Source organism: Otolemur garnettii, unplaced genomic scaffold, assembly GCF_000181295.1.
Source record: "Otolemur garnettii isolate 467f Iridium unplaced genomic scaffold, OtoGar3 scaffold00021, whole genome shotgun sequence".
Classification (NCBI taxonomy): Eukaryota; Metazoa; Chordata; class Mammalia; order Primates; family Galagidae; genus Otolemur; species Otolemur garnettii.
Window position 1 is genome coordinate 2,545,437 of NW_003852416.1, and position 15,557 is coordinate 2,560,993.

Consider the following 15,557-nt stretch of genomic DNA (forward strand, 5'->3'; position numbering starts at 1 on the left):
AAGTAGCTGGGACCACAGGCGCCCACCACAACGCCCGGCCATTTTTTGATTGCAGCCATCATTGTTGTTTGGCGGGCCCGGGCTGGGGATTCGAACCCACCACCTTAGGTGTATGTGGCTGGCGCCTTAGCCGCTTGAGCCACAGGCGCCGAGCCAAGATATTTATACTCTTTTTTGTATTTATGTAGTTACCTTTACCAGCTTTTTTTATTTCTTCATGTGGATTCATGTTATTATCTAGTATCCCTTCATTTTCAGTCTGAAGAACTTTCTTTAGTGTTTTTTTGCAGAACAGATTTGCTTGTGACAAATTCTCTTTTAAGTTTTTATCTGTAATTCCTTGATTTCTCCTTAAAGGCTATAGAATTTGTGGTTTAGTCTTTTTCTCGTCACTTTGACTATGTCCTCCCACTCCTTTCTAGCCTGTTTTCTAATGAGAAATCAGCTAGATTATGAGTCATTTTTCTCTTAACGCTTTTAAGAGTCTCTCTTTTTCACAGTTTTGACTGATATGTTTAGGTGTGAATCTCTTTATCTTTTATGAAGTTTATTGAGTTTGGGGATTATAGATTAATGCATATTTGGGGGACGTTTTCAACAAATTTGGGAAGGTTTTAGCCATTATTTATTTGAATTTCTACACCTTTCTTCCCTGTCCTCTGGCACTCCCCTTATATGCATGTTGGTGCACTTGAAGATAGCCTATAGAACATCTGTTCATTTTTTTCTCACTCTTTTTTTTCTTACTGTTTCATAGACTAAATAATCTCCATCAACCTATCTTCAAATTTCCTGATTCATTCTTCCTGCTCAAACTTCTGAATATATCTAGTCAGTTTTTTTTTTATCAGTTAACTATATTTTTCAATTCCAGAATTTGCTTCTTTTAAAAAATTATTTCTATCTTTGTGTTGCTTTTCTCTATTTGGTGAGACATCATTAGTCTCTGAGCATTCATGTGGCCTACTAAATTCCTAGGAGGCCTACTAAGTTTTCAAGGCCCTCTATGAACATTTCATTTCTCACCTTTCCTATTTAAGGATTTTATTTAGTGTGTCATTTGCCGCAGCTATTATCCCGTGTCTGAGGCAGCCAAGATGATTGGTAATTTCCTCTGATTCTTCTTGGTAAATGTCCTAGAGAAATAGGCTGTTCATCCTGGGCAAACTTCAAGTTAAAAAAAAATAACCTTGCAAGTGGGTTCTTTCAGGGAACCCCTCTGTGAATGGTACTTTGAAGGAGCTCCAATCCTGTTCTGCCCTCTTTAGTGGTTGCCAGTGTTGGTTTTCAAGGCTGTCACCCAGCTGGATAGGGACTGGAATATGGTAAATAGGGCAAATTAAAATGCCGTAAAGGTCAGCATTCTTACCAAGAGTCACCTGGTTTTCTTGCATAAATACTGTCTGGATTGCTGGTAGAATGTGGTTTATTTCCAGAGATTTGAAAAAGGAAGTTAATTTTGATTGGTGTTCTTACTGCTTTAATAGTGGAGACAATTTTTAGAAGTTCTTGCTCTGCCATTCTTGCTAACATCATTCTTTGTTGAAAAGCATATTTGCTGCGCCAGTTGCTTATTTGTATGTTTGCATGACCGTGTCAAATTAACCTTAGTGTCACAATTTTGTTTAGAATATTTTACTCAGTAGCATTGTGTATAAAGTTTTGGTTCTCAGGGCAGCACCTGTGGCTCAAAGAGGTAGGGCACCAGCCCCATATAACAGAGGTGGTGAGTTCAAGCCCAGCCCCAGCCAAAAAAAAAAAAAAAAAGTTTTGGTTCTCAGTGTTTTCACCTACATTGGCTCCTTTTGCCTAAGGCAAGGCTGACATTTGTAAATCAGTCAAGGGACCATGTTACTTTCTTTTATCTTATAACAACATAATGTCATTTCCTCTCAAACCTGTTGGTGAGGAGGCTTGGCGCCTGTAGCACAGTGGTTACGGCGCCGGCCACATATACCCAGGTTGGTGGGTTCAAATCCAGCCTGGGCCAGCTAACAATGACAACTACAACAACACAGAAATAAAATAGCTGGGCATTGTAGCCGGCACCTGTAGTCCCAGCTACTTGGGAGGCTGGTTCAAGAGAATTGCTTAAGCCCAAGAGTTTGAGGTTGCTGTGAACTGTGACGTCACAGCGCTCTATCGAGGGCAACATGGTGAGACTCTGTCTCAAAACTGTTCATGAGAAGTAGTTTTAAAGTATATTTATTTACTCTTGATAAAGGCAGTTGAAGATGACTTTGTAGAAATGCGTAAGAATGACCCTCAGAGCATCACAGCCGACGATCTCCACCAGCTGCTTGTGGTGGCTCGGTAAGTAGCTCATGTTCATAATTGCTTTCTCAGTAAGTTGTGCATAAGTATCCTGATTTATTCAGCAATAACTAAAGCAGACTTCTATAAACAGATATTAACTTTTCCTTTCAGTTAACACCGTCTGAAAAGGCTTATAGAGGGGGTTCTGTGTTTGACTGGTGATCTCTTCAGTGGAACAGGCATGCTGCTTTGCTTGTTCTCCAAGCTTCAGAGTGAGCCACCCTCCAATACTGGCTCTTCAAAAGATTCCTTTGTAGCAGGCTGACTTGGCTGTTGACTTGTGTGTAGCTACTAGACTTGACTCCTAATAAGGACTGTTTCATTTTAAAAAGTATTCCTAGTCAAGTTACTATGTTTGCAGTAGACTTAAATTTGTTTCTATATTTCAAATCAGGTGTCTGTCTCTCAGTGCTGGTCAGACAACGCTGTCAAGGGAACGATGGCTAAGAGCAAAGCAGCTAGAGTCTCTAAGAAGAATCAGGCTTCAACAGCAAAAGTGTGTGAATGGAAATGAACTTTAAAGATCAGAGAGAGGCCTATGAAGAATAATGGGGAAACTGTAGCCACATTATTGTAAAAGTCAAATACCATTTATACTGCATCATTTTATAGACAATTTGTATCACAAACCAACGACTTTTCCTGAAATCAAGCCTGGTAACATCTGACGTTTATATGATATTCAGTAAGGGCTTTTACCTTACTGGTTTTATGGAGCTTTTAAAGTTTGTTTTATAATTATATAAGTTAGTAATGATGTAATGAAAAGTATTTGATATTAAAAGTTTAATATTGATTAATGTTGCTGATTATATTTAGCTTCAACCAAGTCACAGGCCAAACTGTTGAATTGCTAATGTTAACTTCGTATGAGAATTGTGCACTTCAGGTGTCTTTTCAGTTAATGGTGGGGTTGGGTGTAGTCAGTAGTCCAAATTTGGGGAATGGGGTGTGTTTACCATTGATTCACATGACCATGTGAAATTCTGTATTGTTCATTTCCCAGGGGTTTGGCCACAGAAACTTTTTCCTACTCAGCAGGTAACAGACTGCAAAACTAGTCTTTTACATGGTGGTGGTTCCCAGACTTTTGAATTTCATGGGTCAACAGTAATCTTTCCAAAAATTTGGGGGACATAGGGTTGACAGTTTATTTTGTCAAGTAATCTAAAAGAAATCACTATTTGCCTTTTTTTCTTCATAAAGGACAATTTCAGAACATGATAGTCCTGTAAGTGGAATAAAAGTAGCTTTGGGGGAGGGAAAAAACCCCAGTACATTGTTTTATTTTTCTCATTACATCCTAGTGCATTTGGGAACCACACTTAAGGGAATGCTGCTCTACAAAGTTTTACCCAAATATGAAAGAGCAAAATAGTATCTCTTTAGAAAGAACGGCTTTTAATTATTTCCTAGTGTCATTTACTCGCTTTGGTTGGTTATATTGGATTTTTAGCTTTTTATGATTTTACCACATTTATTCTAAATATGTTAAATCAACTAACATCTGCTACTCCAGTAATGGCCTGATACAACTGCAGGTAGGTTTTCTCCAGATGAATTAGTTTTAAATCCAACAAAAATATCAGAGAAAATTACTGTTAAGTTGTATAATTGTGGCAAGAAGGATCTTCGGAAAGATTAGAATGTTACTTTGTTAAGCATTCAATGTTATATATAATTTCTTCTAGTAAGTAACTTACCTAGTTGGAAATAGATCACTTAAATTTTTTTTTTATGGAAGGCCTAAATTGACATTGTTAACCAAGGAAACAGGGTCAGCCTTGAAAAATCAAGGAATTCGTTAATGCCTAGTGAACTGACGTAAAAATTACTAGTTGTTTAATAGTAACTTTTCCTAAATTCAAATCTATTTTTATAAACTAATGTAAATAATGTTTATATTAGAATTCTAACTGGTTTTCATTTTTATAACTGATAGGCTAGACCTTCCTTAAACTTTTAGATGGCTTAACTGGGTCCTAGAACAAAGTAGATAAGTTACCATGTTTATTGTGCCAATGTAAATTGTAACTTACCAAAGAGAAATATATTTCTTGGTCTTGCAGAAAAGTTCCCTTGAAAGAGCCCTCTTGCCAATAAATAAAACTTCCCAAATTACTAGCACTTTGGATTATTCATGAATTGTGAGATTCAGCATCCTAAGTAATCTTGTATAGAAAAAGAGCCTGTGTCCTCTTGGTGGAACAGCATGGCAGAGCGAAAAGGAAGTGTGGAAGATGACCGCCTATTCAAAGCCCACCCAGGTAGCACAGTGGCACTGTCCACTGCAGAAGAGCTCTTTTCTCCCTTGCCTTATTCAAGTGGACAGTCACATCTATTGCTGTGATTTAAGGCAAGATGTCTGCCCTATATAAATGACCAGGAAACTAAACATGTATAAAAACCCTGTTTGGAACTAGGCCATGTTTAGTTTTCAGGATCTTCAGAACTAATTTCTATGCATGTTTTATCACCTAATCTTGGCTTGTTATTTTCTCTTATAATGGGAACTCTTAGTATTTTCAAGACCCAAACTTGGTAGGAATAGAATAAAGCGTTCAGTTTTGAATGTTTGATCCAGGTCATCATTTCTAAAATAAGAACACTTCAAAGTAGTAAAATATTTGGAACACCTCAAACCAAATGTTGGTACTTTATTTTAATAGTCACAAGATTTGACACTTCAAAAAAAAAAAATACCACTACTAACAAAAGTGGAATGCATATCAGAGTTATAATAGACACAATGTTCAGCTGAGAATCACTTCAACAGAGTAAGGCTCTAAAGATACCAAACTGATACTTGTTGGAATACTCAGCGTTCTTACTGTGAGAGTTAGTGGCCCTAGTTCTGTGTGGTCAGGGGTATAGTCATAAAACTAGTTTTAGCACAAGTTGTGCTCCAGACTAAATTTTCAATAGTTGTAGTTTGTAGACAGGAAGTTGAGGAATCGCCTGTTGTAAAAAGTTAAAACTTGAAGATGTCCTTCTAGAATTTCCAGTAGCTGATACATATATATGTGTGTATATATATTCCTACATTTCTAAAAACAGCAAAATGCAGTTTAATAGGTGCTAGTATTCACATTTGATATCTCAGTTACTGACAAGTCTTAATGCTCCTAGATTTGGGGGTTTATAGGCAGAATATTATAAATTTGTTCAAGTAGGAATATGGAAAAACAAGGATCAAATGAGAATACATTTCTTGACTTTAGTGTCAACCCTCAATCATAACTCACAGAGAATGGTTAAGCCATCAAAATGAAAAGCTTTTTTCTATTCAAATGCTTCTGGGTACTAGTTAACACTTTGAAGTCACAAAAAGCTAAATACACAGGAATGAACTGACAAACAGAAGAAATTAGGAGAAACACTAATCCCTTAATGGGCCTACTTGACAGACACTCCACCCACCCTGCTCCAACAAAGGTTTAGATCCTATCCCAAAGTGACTTGAAATTACTCTCCAGTGAGCAAATGCTCTGTAGTGTACAAACTACTTTCTAGGAGGATGCACTTTTGTAGTCCTAGCTCTGACTTAGCAATCTGCTCAGGTTCCGACTTTTGAAACCCTTCCCCCAAAACCAGAATCTGTGACCCCTAGATTCAGACAGTGTAAGATTAAATACCCTAACATGTAAAAACTTCAAATTTTTAAATAAAAGCTATGAAAGGATTTTGTGGCCAAAAACTAAATCTGAATTATCCGTGTCTGGCATTGTATAAACATATTTTTAAGTTCATTTTGCTGAACTTCATTAACCACCTCAGGTTCTGCAGGACTTTTTTGAACTTTTGCCACTGCGAAGTTTATCCCATGGGTTAATCCAGCTTGGGTAATACTTGCAACCTGGACCATGGAACTTCGGATCTTTGCAAAGGGAGAGACTGCTCTGCTACTGGTCTCTGAAGGAGAAGGAGTTACATGAAGCCCTGTCTCAAGTTCAAGCATGCTGGAACCAGAGTTGGGGTTTTTTTGAGATACTACTGAGGGTTCAACTGACAAAAACTGTAGGCCTGTTGCAGAAAATGACACATCCAATTGAGATGGTCGGGAAGGTGTCTGTTCCGTTGACTCTGATTGGGTTGCTTCACTGGAAACTTGATTGGTTGTTTGATTTCCTTCCTCACTCTCCTGCTGACACACAGACCTGGTCTCTGATAGCTGGGACATTTTGTTTTGTGCATCTTGCACAAATCTGTGGCAGTAAATATCCACAGGCTTGGCAAAACTAGTCGATACGTGTATGTTGTCGGCAGAAGGACTTTTCATCATCAGTAGATTTTCCTGGCCTTTTCCATGCCCACTCCCATGAGCAACAGTAATCTCTGAAGGAACATGAATGCTAATATCAGTGCTGCTAATAGACTGGGATCGACTGCCTAGTCGAGGTGCTGAAGCAATGATACCACAACTAGGAAGAACATAATCTACTGGCCCTACGCTCTCTAAAGAATTAGCTAGCTGCCTGTCTTCATCAGACTTGGAATTTGTAAGAAATTCATCAGAATGGTATGAGTCATTGTCTGAAGATAGGTCCCCATCAGACTCTGCCTGGACCTTATTATCCATCACTCCTGTGTTTTCCATGGTTTCAAGACTATTATCTGACTTCCAAAGATTTACTTTTAAATTTGGCTTTAGAAAATTAACTTTCATTTCAGGTTTTGTAAAGTTTCCTAGTTTTCGTAGGTTGCCAATATTTACATTGGATTTGGTTTGCTTCACTTTTTGGTTTAGAGATGAAAATTTGCTCATTAAAAATTTTTTTCCCTGGGCCAAAGAGCCTTGGTTTTGAGATTTGATACCAATGATGTCTTCATGAGGTTTACTGCTCTTCCTACAAATTAGAACAGAAAAAGAAAAAACAAAAAATGTTAATTTCTCCATGAAATTCAAATACCAGCTTCCTAATTAAGGGCTTGGCTTATTTCAAGAAATTGGTTCTAATTTCTTTAAAACAGTGCATTGATAATTGATAACTCAGATAACCCCTGAGAGATGACACAAAAATAATGCTGTCTAATAGAAATGAAATACGTATGTAATTTAAATTTTTTTAACAGTTACACTGAAAAGAATCAGGTGAAATTAATTTTAATAGCATTTTATTTAACCCAATACATGCAAAATATTTCAACATATGGTGAAAGATACTCTTTTTCTAGACTAAGTCTGACACAGTCTGTGCAGAGTACATGGTATTCTACACTTATGCCTGAATTCAGACTGGTCACATTTCAAGTCTTTATAGCCATATGGGAATGGCTACCATTTGGGGCAATGTAATTCTACCACAGCCACAACCTAGACAATAAGCAAAAGCATCAGACTATGAATGGCAATCTACAGCATCTTAACTAAGATGGTCAGTCTATACACTGACCATCTGTTTGTCCAAATTCAGGTATGGGGAGGAGAAGAAGGGGAAAGTCTTTCATTTCCTTATGTCTCCTGTGTGTTACCTGAATTTACTTGAAAAGATCTGGGACCTTTAACATAACTAATTGTAGTGTCTCCTCTTCTCTGGCATCCCTCATGACAGTCCATAAATACGAAGAAAAGCCTGGGTGCCATTTGCTACAAATGTCTCAGAATGTGGATCTGTATTCTGGTTGGTCAGGCAGGATCACTGATCCTGAGAATACTGCAGAAAAAGTATGAGGTTAAAGAGCTACTGAAACGGGGCGGCACCTGTGGCTCAGTGCATAGGGTGCCGGCCCCATATACCAAGGGCGGCAGGTTCAAACCAGGCCCCGGCCAAGCTACAACAAAAAAATAGCCAGGCATTGTGGTGGGTGCCTGTGGTCCCAGCTATGCGGGAGACTTGAGACAAGAGAATCACCTAAGCCCAGGATTCGGAGGTTGCTGTGAGCTGTGTGACACCACGGCATTCTCCCGAAGGTGATATCTCTATCCAAAAAAAAAGAGCTACTAAAACAGTTCTCCTTTCCATTAACAGAAGATTGAACAATTTTCCTCTAGCTGACCAAACTGTGCTTTTCCCTAGTAGGATGTGGACAGTGAAGCCTCATCAGTGCTCATTAGGAGGAAAAATCCACAAATGTTAAATATAAAAAATAATCTGCTAATATGCATTCTTTTTAGTGTTTAAAAAACATGATTTTCTCTACAAAGCACTTAAGCTTGAATGCCCCCTCTCATCAGTTTATTTAAGAATTAAAAATCAGTTGTGGCCACAGAAGTTGTATCCAGGATGGCAAAGTACAGAGCTATCTCTCAGAGGGATTCTCTGAGCCTATTTCATCATGATGTTTGCAAAATACCATCAAATGACTCAGAGACTGTTTTATATATTCTGTATATTAAGCTTTTAAACCCGGGTGAATACCCTAAATATATTTAAAATGCCATGGCATTCAAGAAAAAGTCTAGGTCTCAGTTTTAAGAAGACTTCTAGGCCAGGCATGGTAGCTCACACCCGTGATACTACCACTTTTGGAGGCTGTGGTGAGAGGATTGCTCCAGGCCAAGGAGTTTAAGACCCTTCTCTACAAAAAATACAAAAATTAGCTGGACGTAGTGTTATACACCCATATACTACTTGGGAGGCTGAGGCAGGAGGATCGCTTGAACCCGAGAATATGAGCTATCATGATACCACTATGCTCTAACCTAGGCAACAGAGGGAGGCTTTGTCTCAAAAAAAAAGGAAAAAAAAAATTTAAACAATCTTTAAGGTGTATGTATGGTTAAATAAGTCTAGCAGGGAATTTGGCACTGTTAAGACCAAGTGAAATATTCAAGCCTTTTAAATTGGATTCCCAAGTCTGGGATACTCTTCTGAGGAAGACAAAGATACATGTCATGACTTTTTTAAAAGAAAAAAAGCCAGCAACCAAAATCTTTTGCAGTGGTGTTGTTAGTCTAAGTGATTAGCATTCAGTCCATGCAGTTCTGACATAGACTTTATTATTTCATCTTACAGAAAACAAAGTTGAAGTAAAGGAATACTAAGTATCTCTCCCACTGGGGCTGAAGGGTAGGTGATAGAATCAGGAGTTAAGAAAAAAAAGTCTGAATGAAGGGTAAATGGAAACTCTGAACTATTTGTGTAACTCTTCTATAAGTTTAGAAATTATTTGAAAATTACATATAGAAATACAGAATTTAAATAAAAAGTGTTGTAAAACATCACCCTAATGTGATCCCCTCCAGCTCCTTGTTGCAAATACTTTTAAAGAAATAAGACTCTACTATTCTTGGGAGACAGTCAGTCCCAAAGAGAATCTTGAGAGAAGTAGCATACTCACCGCTCAAGTTTTTTCTCAATTATGGGTACATCCAAACCCATGGCTTGCTTGGTGATCTGCAGCATCTCTGCAATGCACTGGAGGGTATCTAAAACCCAAAGATAAACACCTGCTGATTTCTCCAGAAACATACCAAAAAAATAGTTGTAAGTTACACAAACTTCAATGAAATTTACTTGCTGCAATTTATAGAAAACTACTTGTTCACTATTCCCCCAACTAATTCAAAATGTTGTAAAATAATTTTAACAGAAGAGTAAATAACAAGAATCAAAAGAACTGGCTCGGCGCCTATGGCTCAACCGGCTAAGGCGCCAGCCATGTACACCTAAGGTGGCGGGTTCGAATCCCCAGCCTGGACCCGCCAAACAACAATGACGGCTGCAACCAAAAAATAGCCGGGCGTTGTGGCGGGCGCCTGTGGTCCCAGCTACTTGGGAGGCGGAGGCAGGAGACTCGCTTGAGCCCAGGAGTTGGAGATTGCTGTGAGCTATAATGCCACGGCACTCTACCCAGGGGGACAGCTTGAGGCTCTGTCTCAAAAAAAAAAAAAAAAAAAAAATCAAAAGAACTCAACTGGTATTAAAAATGCGCTTGTACTGTGCTAGATGCCAAAGCAAGAATTGTGAACAAGAGAGGCATGGTCTTCGCTTGCTACGCACAAGAGGAACATGAGGTAGACGAAGCTCTGGCACCTACCTGGCTTCTGATATGGCCAAATACACTGAGGATCCCCACTGTGGAGTCCCTTGCCAAAAACCACATAATCCATTCAAAATATCCCTGCACTGCTGGAAACAAGAGTTGCTTTTTTAATATCTCAGATCCCAAAGCTTCCTGGATCAGTTCTCATTCCAGTTGGTTATAGTTTAAAATGTCTCCAGTTCTATTTGTGCTTGTTAGAGCAGATATAAAGTGACCACTGAATATTTTCACCTTTTCCTCTTTTTACCTTTTCCATCCTCTTCTGGATTTCGCATTACAGCTCTCAGCGTGTGGAAATAGCCACTTGTTTCTCTGTACCTGTAGTACAGTCGCATGCAGGAGAACTTTGGCTTACCAAAAAGAGTGGGTTCAGGACCTAAAAACCCAAATAAATGTGTTGAAAGTTCCATCTTTCACATAACATGCACTTTCTTTTCTATCTTTAAAAGACTAACACACATATATCAATTACATATTTAACACATTTTCTTCATAATCCAAATGAGAGCACAAAAAATATGAGTTTATCATGACCATTTGGTTTGATGAGGCTATAAAAATCCTCTCAGCTTCAATTATTAAACTAATCTTTACAAGGTAAATAATACATTATTATCATTAGAGTATACATTCATCACTAACCAATGGCTTGGACTATCCCTTTCTGGTTTCTAATAAATGTTGTACCAGTTGCTTAAATAATGTAAGCCATTCTTGGAAGCAACAGCATTTGCTTTCTATGATTGGTATTATGTTAGAATTTACCTATTGGGTGGTGCCTGTGGCTCAAAGGAGTGGGGTGCTAGCCCCATATGCCAGAAGTGGTGGGTTCAAGCCCAGCCCCAGCCAAAAACTGCAAAAAAAAAAAAAAAATTTACCTATTTCTATTTTTTCCAGGTCTTCTAGACTTAGTCTTTGATACTGGTTTACTTTATCAATTTCATCATCATAACTAGATAAAGAGAAAGGAAGTAAAAAGAAGATTAAAATCAAAAGCATATTTGGCTTTTCAGCTGAGGTTTAACATTAGCAAACTATTAAACGTTAACAATCTTCCACAGTACAATACATACATATTAAAGAGTTAAACAAAAACCATTTTTAAAGCTAGATTAAACAAGAATAACAGAGTTCAAAATGGCTAAAGAAAAATCAGTTTGTAGATCTTACAGGAAAAAGGGAAATCAATTACAAAGTGAAAGTAATTTCAGTTTTATAAAAACTTGTATGAAATGAAAATGAATCTAAAACCTAACCTAAAAGGCAAAACACAACACAGAGAAACTATGTATTTGGAAATAAAGCAGATAAAATGGATTTCCAAAATTAAGAATGAAAATTCCATGTAATGTATGCCCAACAGACATCTGGACCAATGACTAAAAAAATGATGGTTCACATAAAACCAAAAATAAAGTGAGTATTTACTTAGAAAATACAATATAAGTTAAAACTAAAAAATTCTGGTAAGGTGTAAGGGAACAAGTACTTGTATTTTGTTAGTGGCATTATTAATTGGTAGTCTTTCTGAAGGTAACTGACGATAAATCACTAACAGCATATAATTCATCAGACACTTGTAACCAAAGAAGCATGCATGCGCATATACAAGTTAGCCGCAAAAAGACAGCTGCATCATTCATGACAATAAAAAATTGGAAGTAATTCAATACCTAACAATGGGAAAATACTTTATAACAAACAATGGCATATGGCCATTAATGACAAAATATATGAAATACATCAATGCCTGGGAGATATATAGGAAATGCTAAATGCTAAAAGAATACAATATTGATTTTAACTTTAAAATCACATTTTCAAACCAATAAAAGGCGGTCAGAATGATGTTAACAGTTATAAAAAGGTAAAGGGATCCAAGTAACTTTAATGAAATATATAATAAAATCATATTGTTATGAATTCTAAGAAGGAAATTTACTCAAGTTTTTAAAAAATCAAAAGCTTTATTTTAAATCAATAAGCAACTTACTAGGCCACGTAGTAGGCAGAGTTAGAAAGCAGTAACAGCACATCCACATCTCTGTGAGTAGCATCAATGAGGCTAAACATAACACAGGGAATTAAATATTTTTATTTTCATCTGTATTTTTTGCCAAGAATACTTCTACAGCAGAACTGCTTAGGACAAAAGACTGGCTGGGGTGGGGTGCATTGGTGTAAGAAAATCAATTACATAATCTATTTGAAAAATCTTTTATAAAACAACAGAAACCGGATTTGAAAAGAGGGGGAGGTGGAGCTGAGGGGAGGTCTCTGACTAGAGAAGAAGCCAAAGGAAGAGGGAGGCTGGGGGTGCTGGAGGGGACTGGAGGATGGGGGAGAGGCAGTTATTGAGAGGGAAAGAAAATGTGAGACTGAGAACGTAGACATCATCTAGAATCTCACATTATCTATTCTTCAAAATTACAGACCACAAACTTAGAATATTTTTACACTGTTGTAGTATGCATCTTTTGAAAGAATTTTACATGAACATTTATGTGTAAAAATGGAGCAAGTCCAAGCTACGTTTATATTTTTCTCTCTGGATTAATTTACTTGGCTTTCAAGGAACACAAACTTTTTCTTACTCTAAATTCATTTTGCCACATTTACACACACTCTAAAATTAAAGATCAAATGAAGAAACAAACTAAAACCACAGTAAAATGCACATCTTTGTAAAAGTACTAATAACTATCGACATATAAAATCTACAAATAACAACATAGGCAGAATCTGAATTAAAATGAAACTATTAATCCAACATTGATAACCTTTCCATTAAAGGTGGAGATTAATCTGCATTCTTACACTGGTCTCCAAATTCCACGGTAAGAACCACTTAGTTTTCTGCCTGATGATTTCATACCTATCTCCTAGATCTTATCAAAATGCTACTGAAAAACAAAATGACAGTGAAAAATATCATTTGTAGATGAAAGTTAAACTACATTCTTAAACCACTTAAGAATGAGGTCATTGTTTAAAGGATACCGCAGGAAAGAAATTCATCAAAATCGTAAACTGCGTTTTTCTCCCTCAGTTGCACCTTGTTGCAGCTTAAGTTTAACAGAATCTTAATCTGTTGAAACTCACCTCAATTTTCATGTAAAATAACATACCAAAAAATATAACGAATGACATAAGACGTCAGAACCTGATAACACACAGATTCTAGGAGCCAAAATTTGAACACTAACCAATTAATCAATGGAAAAAATAAAACTACAAATATAATGGCAGCTTCTCTGAGAACACCGTAAAACAAAAATTTAGTTTTGTGCATTGATACTTACATGCACTCTGAAAGTTGTTGCTTGAGCCGAGTCATAAAAATTACGTCACGACACATTTTAATAAGAAATAAATTCTACTAATTACAGTGTTACTTTCATCCTAGTTTCCTATTTTGGCATTAATATTTACATAAGCCAAACATGATCCTAAGTCAAGAACATCGTGTCCTTAGTGAAAAACACTTGGCACATACACAAGCAGTCGAAAAATGTCAGCCCACCCCTACCCACATTTTTACTGAAGTCTTAGATACAGTAAATATTTAATTCCCCTCCCCATCCACCCGCCACCCTACCCCTTAAATTAAAAAAAAAAAAAAAAACATTTAACACAAGAAACAAAAACCCTTTAGGTACCCCCCCCCCATTTGCAGCTATAAAGGAAAGCTGCCTTATTCGGTTTTGTTTTCCCGCCACCGGGGTAAGCCCTCCTTCCACACTATGAAGACAAACATTGCCACCACCACATGTAGCCCGAACACTGCGACAATGGTCGCGTAAAAGGCGCTCTCCTCAGGGGACATTAACATCAGACTTTGGAAAAGAAGTAATTTACAGGAAAAATACAACCCGGCGGGAACTTTAACCAAAAGTCCTGCACAAAGAAGAAAAACCTTGAAAGTCGTGGCCACCACGCTATCGGGTTTGGGCTCAACGGGAGCGGCAGCCCGCCGAGCCGTAGGCGCAGGCCTGTGGGAACGACGCATCGTCAGTCAGTCCCGTCCCGGTCCGTCGGTCGGTCGGTCCGTCGGTCGGTCCGTCGATGCCTCGAAGCTCACTCAGACGCCTTGACTCAACCTCACGCCTGAGCTACTGCAATGCGGCCGCGCCAAGTCCCACCCAGAGGACTCGTACCCCATTCGCTCACTTCCGGCTGCAGCAAGCAGCCAACACGCATGCGCTGCCACGACACGCAACTCACTCTAGCCGGGTGGAGGAGGGGTGCCTGGGGTCCAGCTCCCGCGAGAGTTCATTCCCACCTTCGCGTGGACAGAGCCCAGGTCTTGAGGGGACACCGTGAGTGGGAGAAGAGACACTGGAGGGCAAATGGGGGCACCCTCCTGCCACTGCGAAGCGTCCATCTCCTGTACTGCCACGTGCCTAAAGGCAGGCTGCGACCCTGGCCACTCGGTTGCTATGCGGTTTTCCTGAGACTGCTGGGGGTGGAGGGCAGACGCAAGGACCAGAACCGCACGAGGGGTCAGATCAGAACGTGCCGGACACCCGCTTCCCACCAGGCCCCGGCATCTGCCGGTGCTCGCCAATGCCTTTTATCTACCAAATACTTAAACCCGGCCGGACTGCAGAGAGGCGAGTGGAGTACTGTTCTCTGGTGCAAAATTTAAGGGATACCATTAAATTTGTCATCAAGATAGCTTATGAAGGGCTCCGTGTCTGTAGCACAGTAGTTACGGTGCCAGCCACATAACACTGAGGCCGGTTCAAACCCGGCCCGGATTAGCTAAAAACCACGATGGCAAGTACAATAAAAAACAATAGCTGGGCGTTGTGGCGGGCGTCTGTAGTCCCAGCTACTTGGGAGGCTGAGGCAAGAGCATCTCTTAAACCCAAGGGTTTGAGGTTGCTGTGAGCTGGGACGACAGGGCACTCTCCCTCAGGCGACATAATGAGACTCTGTCTCAAAAAAAAGATAAAAATCTCAGTAGAGTGCTTTGTACTGAGAGCTTGACTTAGAATTTCCTGGAATGTTTCAAATTTATTATACTGAAGATTATCATCTTAGATTTCAGCCTAAAGGCAAACATTCAATCCGGTTTACAAATTTAGATCCTGCTGTTTATTGGTATTTTGAAGAACCACTTGAAACTGGATGCTTTTTGTTTAAAAAAAAAATGTTAAGTATTAGTTGGCCTTTTTATTTTATGAAAGGCCAAGATCACTTTACAACCAATAAAAATAACCACCGTGCCTCTTTTTTTTTTTTTTTTTTTT

The 15,557-nt window shown here is 38.6% G+C and overlaps 2 protein-coding genes across 5 annotated transcripts in view; one reads left to right on the plus strand and one right to left on the minus strand.

Moving 5' to 3' along the window:
• Positions 1-3,113, plus strand: part of MCMBP (minichromosome maintenance complex binding protein) — a 63,593-nt gene extending 60,480 nt beyond the window's left edge. Inside the window, exons 15-16 of the mRNA XM_023511636.1 lie at positions 2,225-2,313; positions 2,711-3,113. Coding sequence (XP_023367404.1) covers positions 2,225-2,313; positions 2,711-2,837 — 216 coding nt within the window. The 3' untranslated portion in view covers positions 2,838-3,113. The remainder of the gene's footprint in view (positions 1-2,224; positions 2,314-2,710) is intronic.
• A 75-nt stretch (positions 3,114-3,188) lies between these two features.
• Positions 3,189-15,557, minus strand: part of INPP5F (inositol polyphosphate-5-phosphatase F) — a 100,696-nt gene continuing 88,327 nt past the window's right edge. For 2 of the 4 annotated variants that reach the window (XM_012803675.2, XM_023511632.1), the window contains 5 exons: positions 12,296-12,367; positions 11,181-11,254; positions 10,550-10,678; positions 9,598-9,685; positions 3,189-7,163 (listed from right to left, as the gene is read on the minus strand). In XM_012803675.2, coding sequence (XP_012659129.1) covers positions 6,014-7,163; positions 9,598-9,685; positions 10,550-10,678; positions 11,181-11,254; positions 12,296-12,367 — 1,513 coding nt within the window. In that variant the 3' untranslated portion in view covers positions 3,189-6,013. Of the gene's footprint in view, positions 7,164-9,597; positions 9,686-10,549; positions 10,679-11,180; positions 11,255-12,295; positions 12,368-13,604; positions 13,887-15,557 lie in introns of those variants that run through there. The other 2 variants (XM_023511634.1, XM_023511633.1) reach the window with 2 other exon arrangements.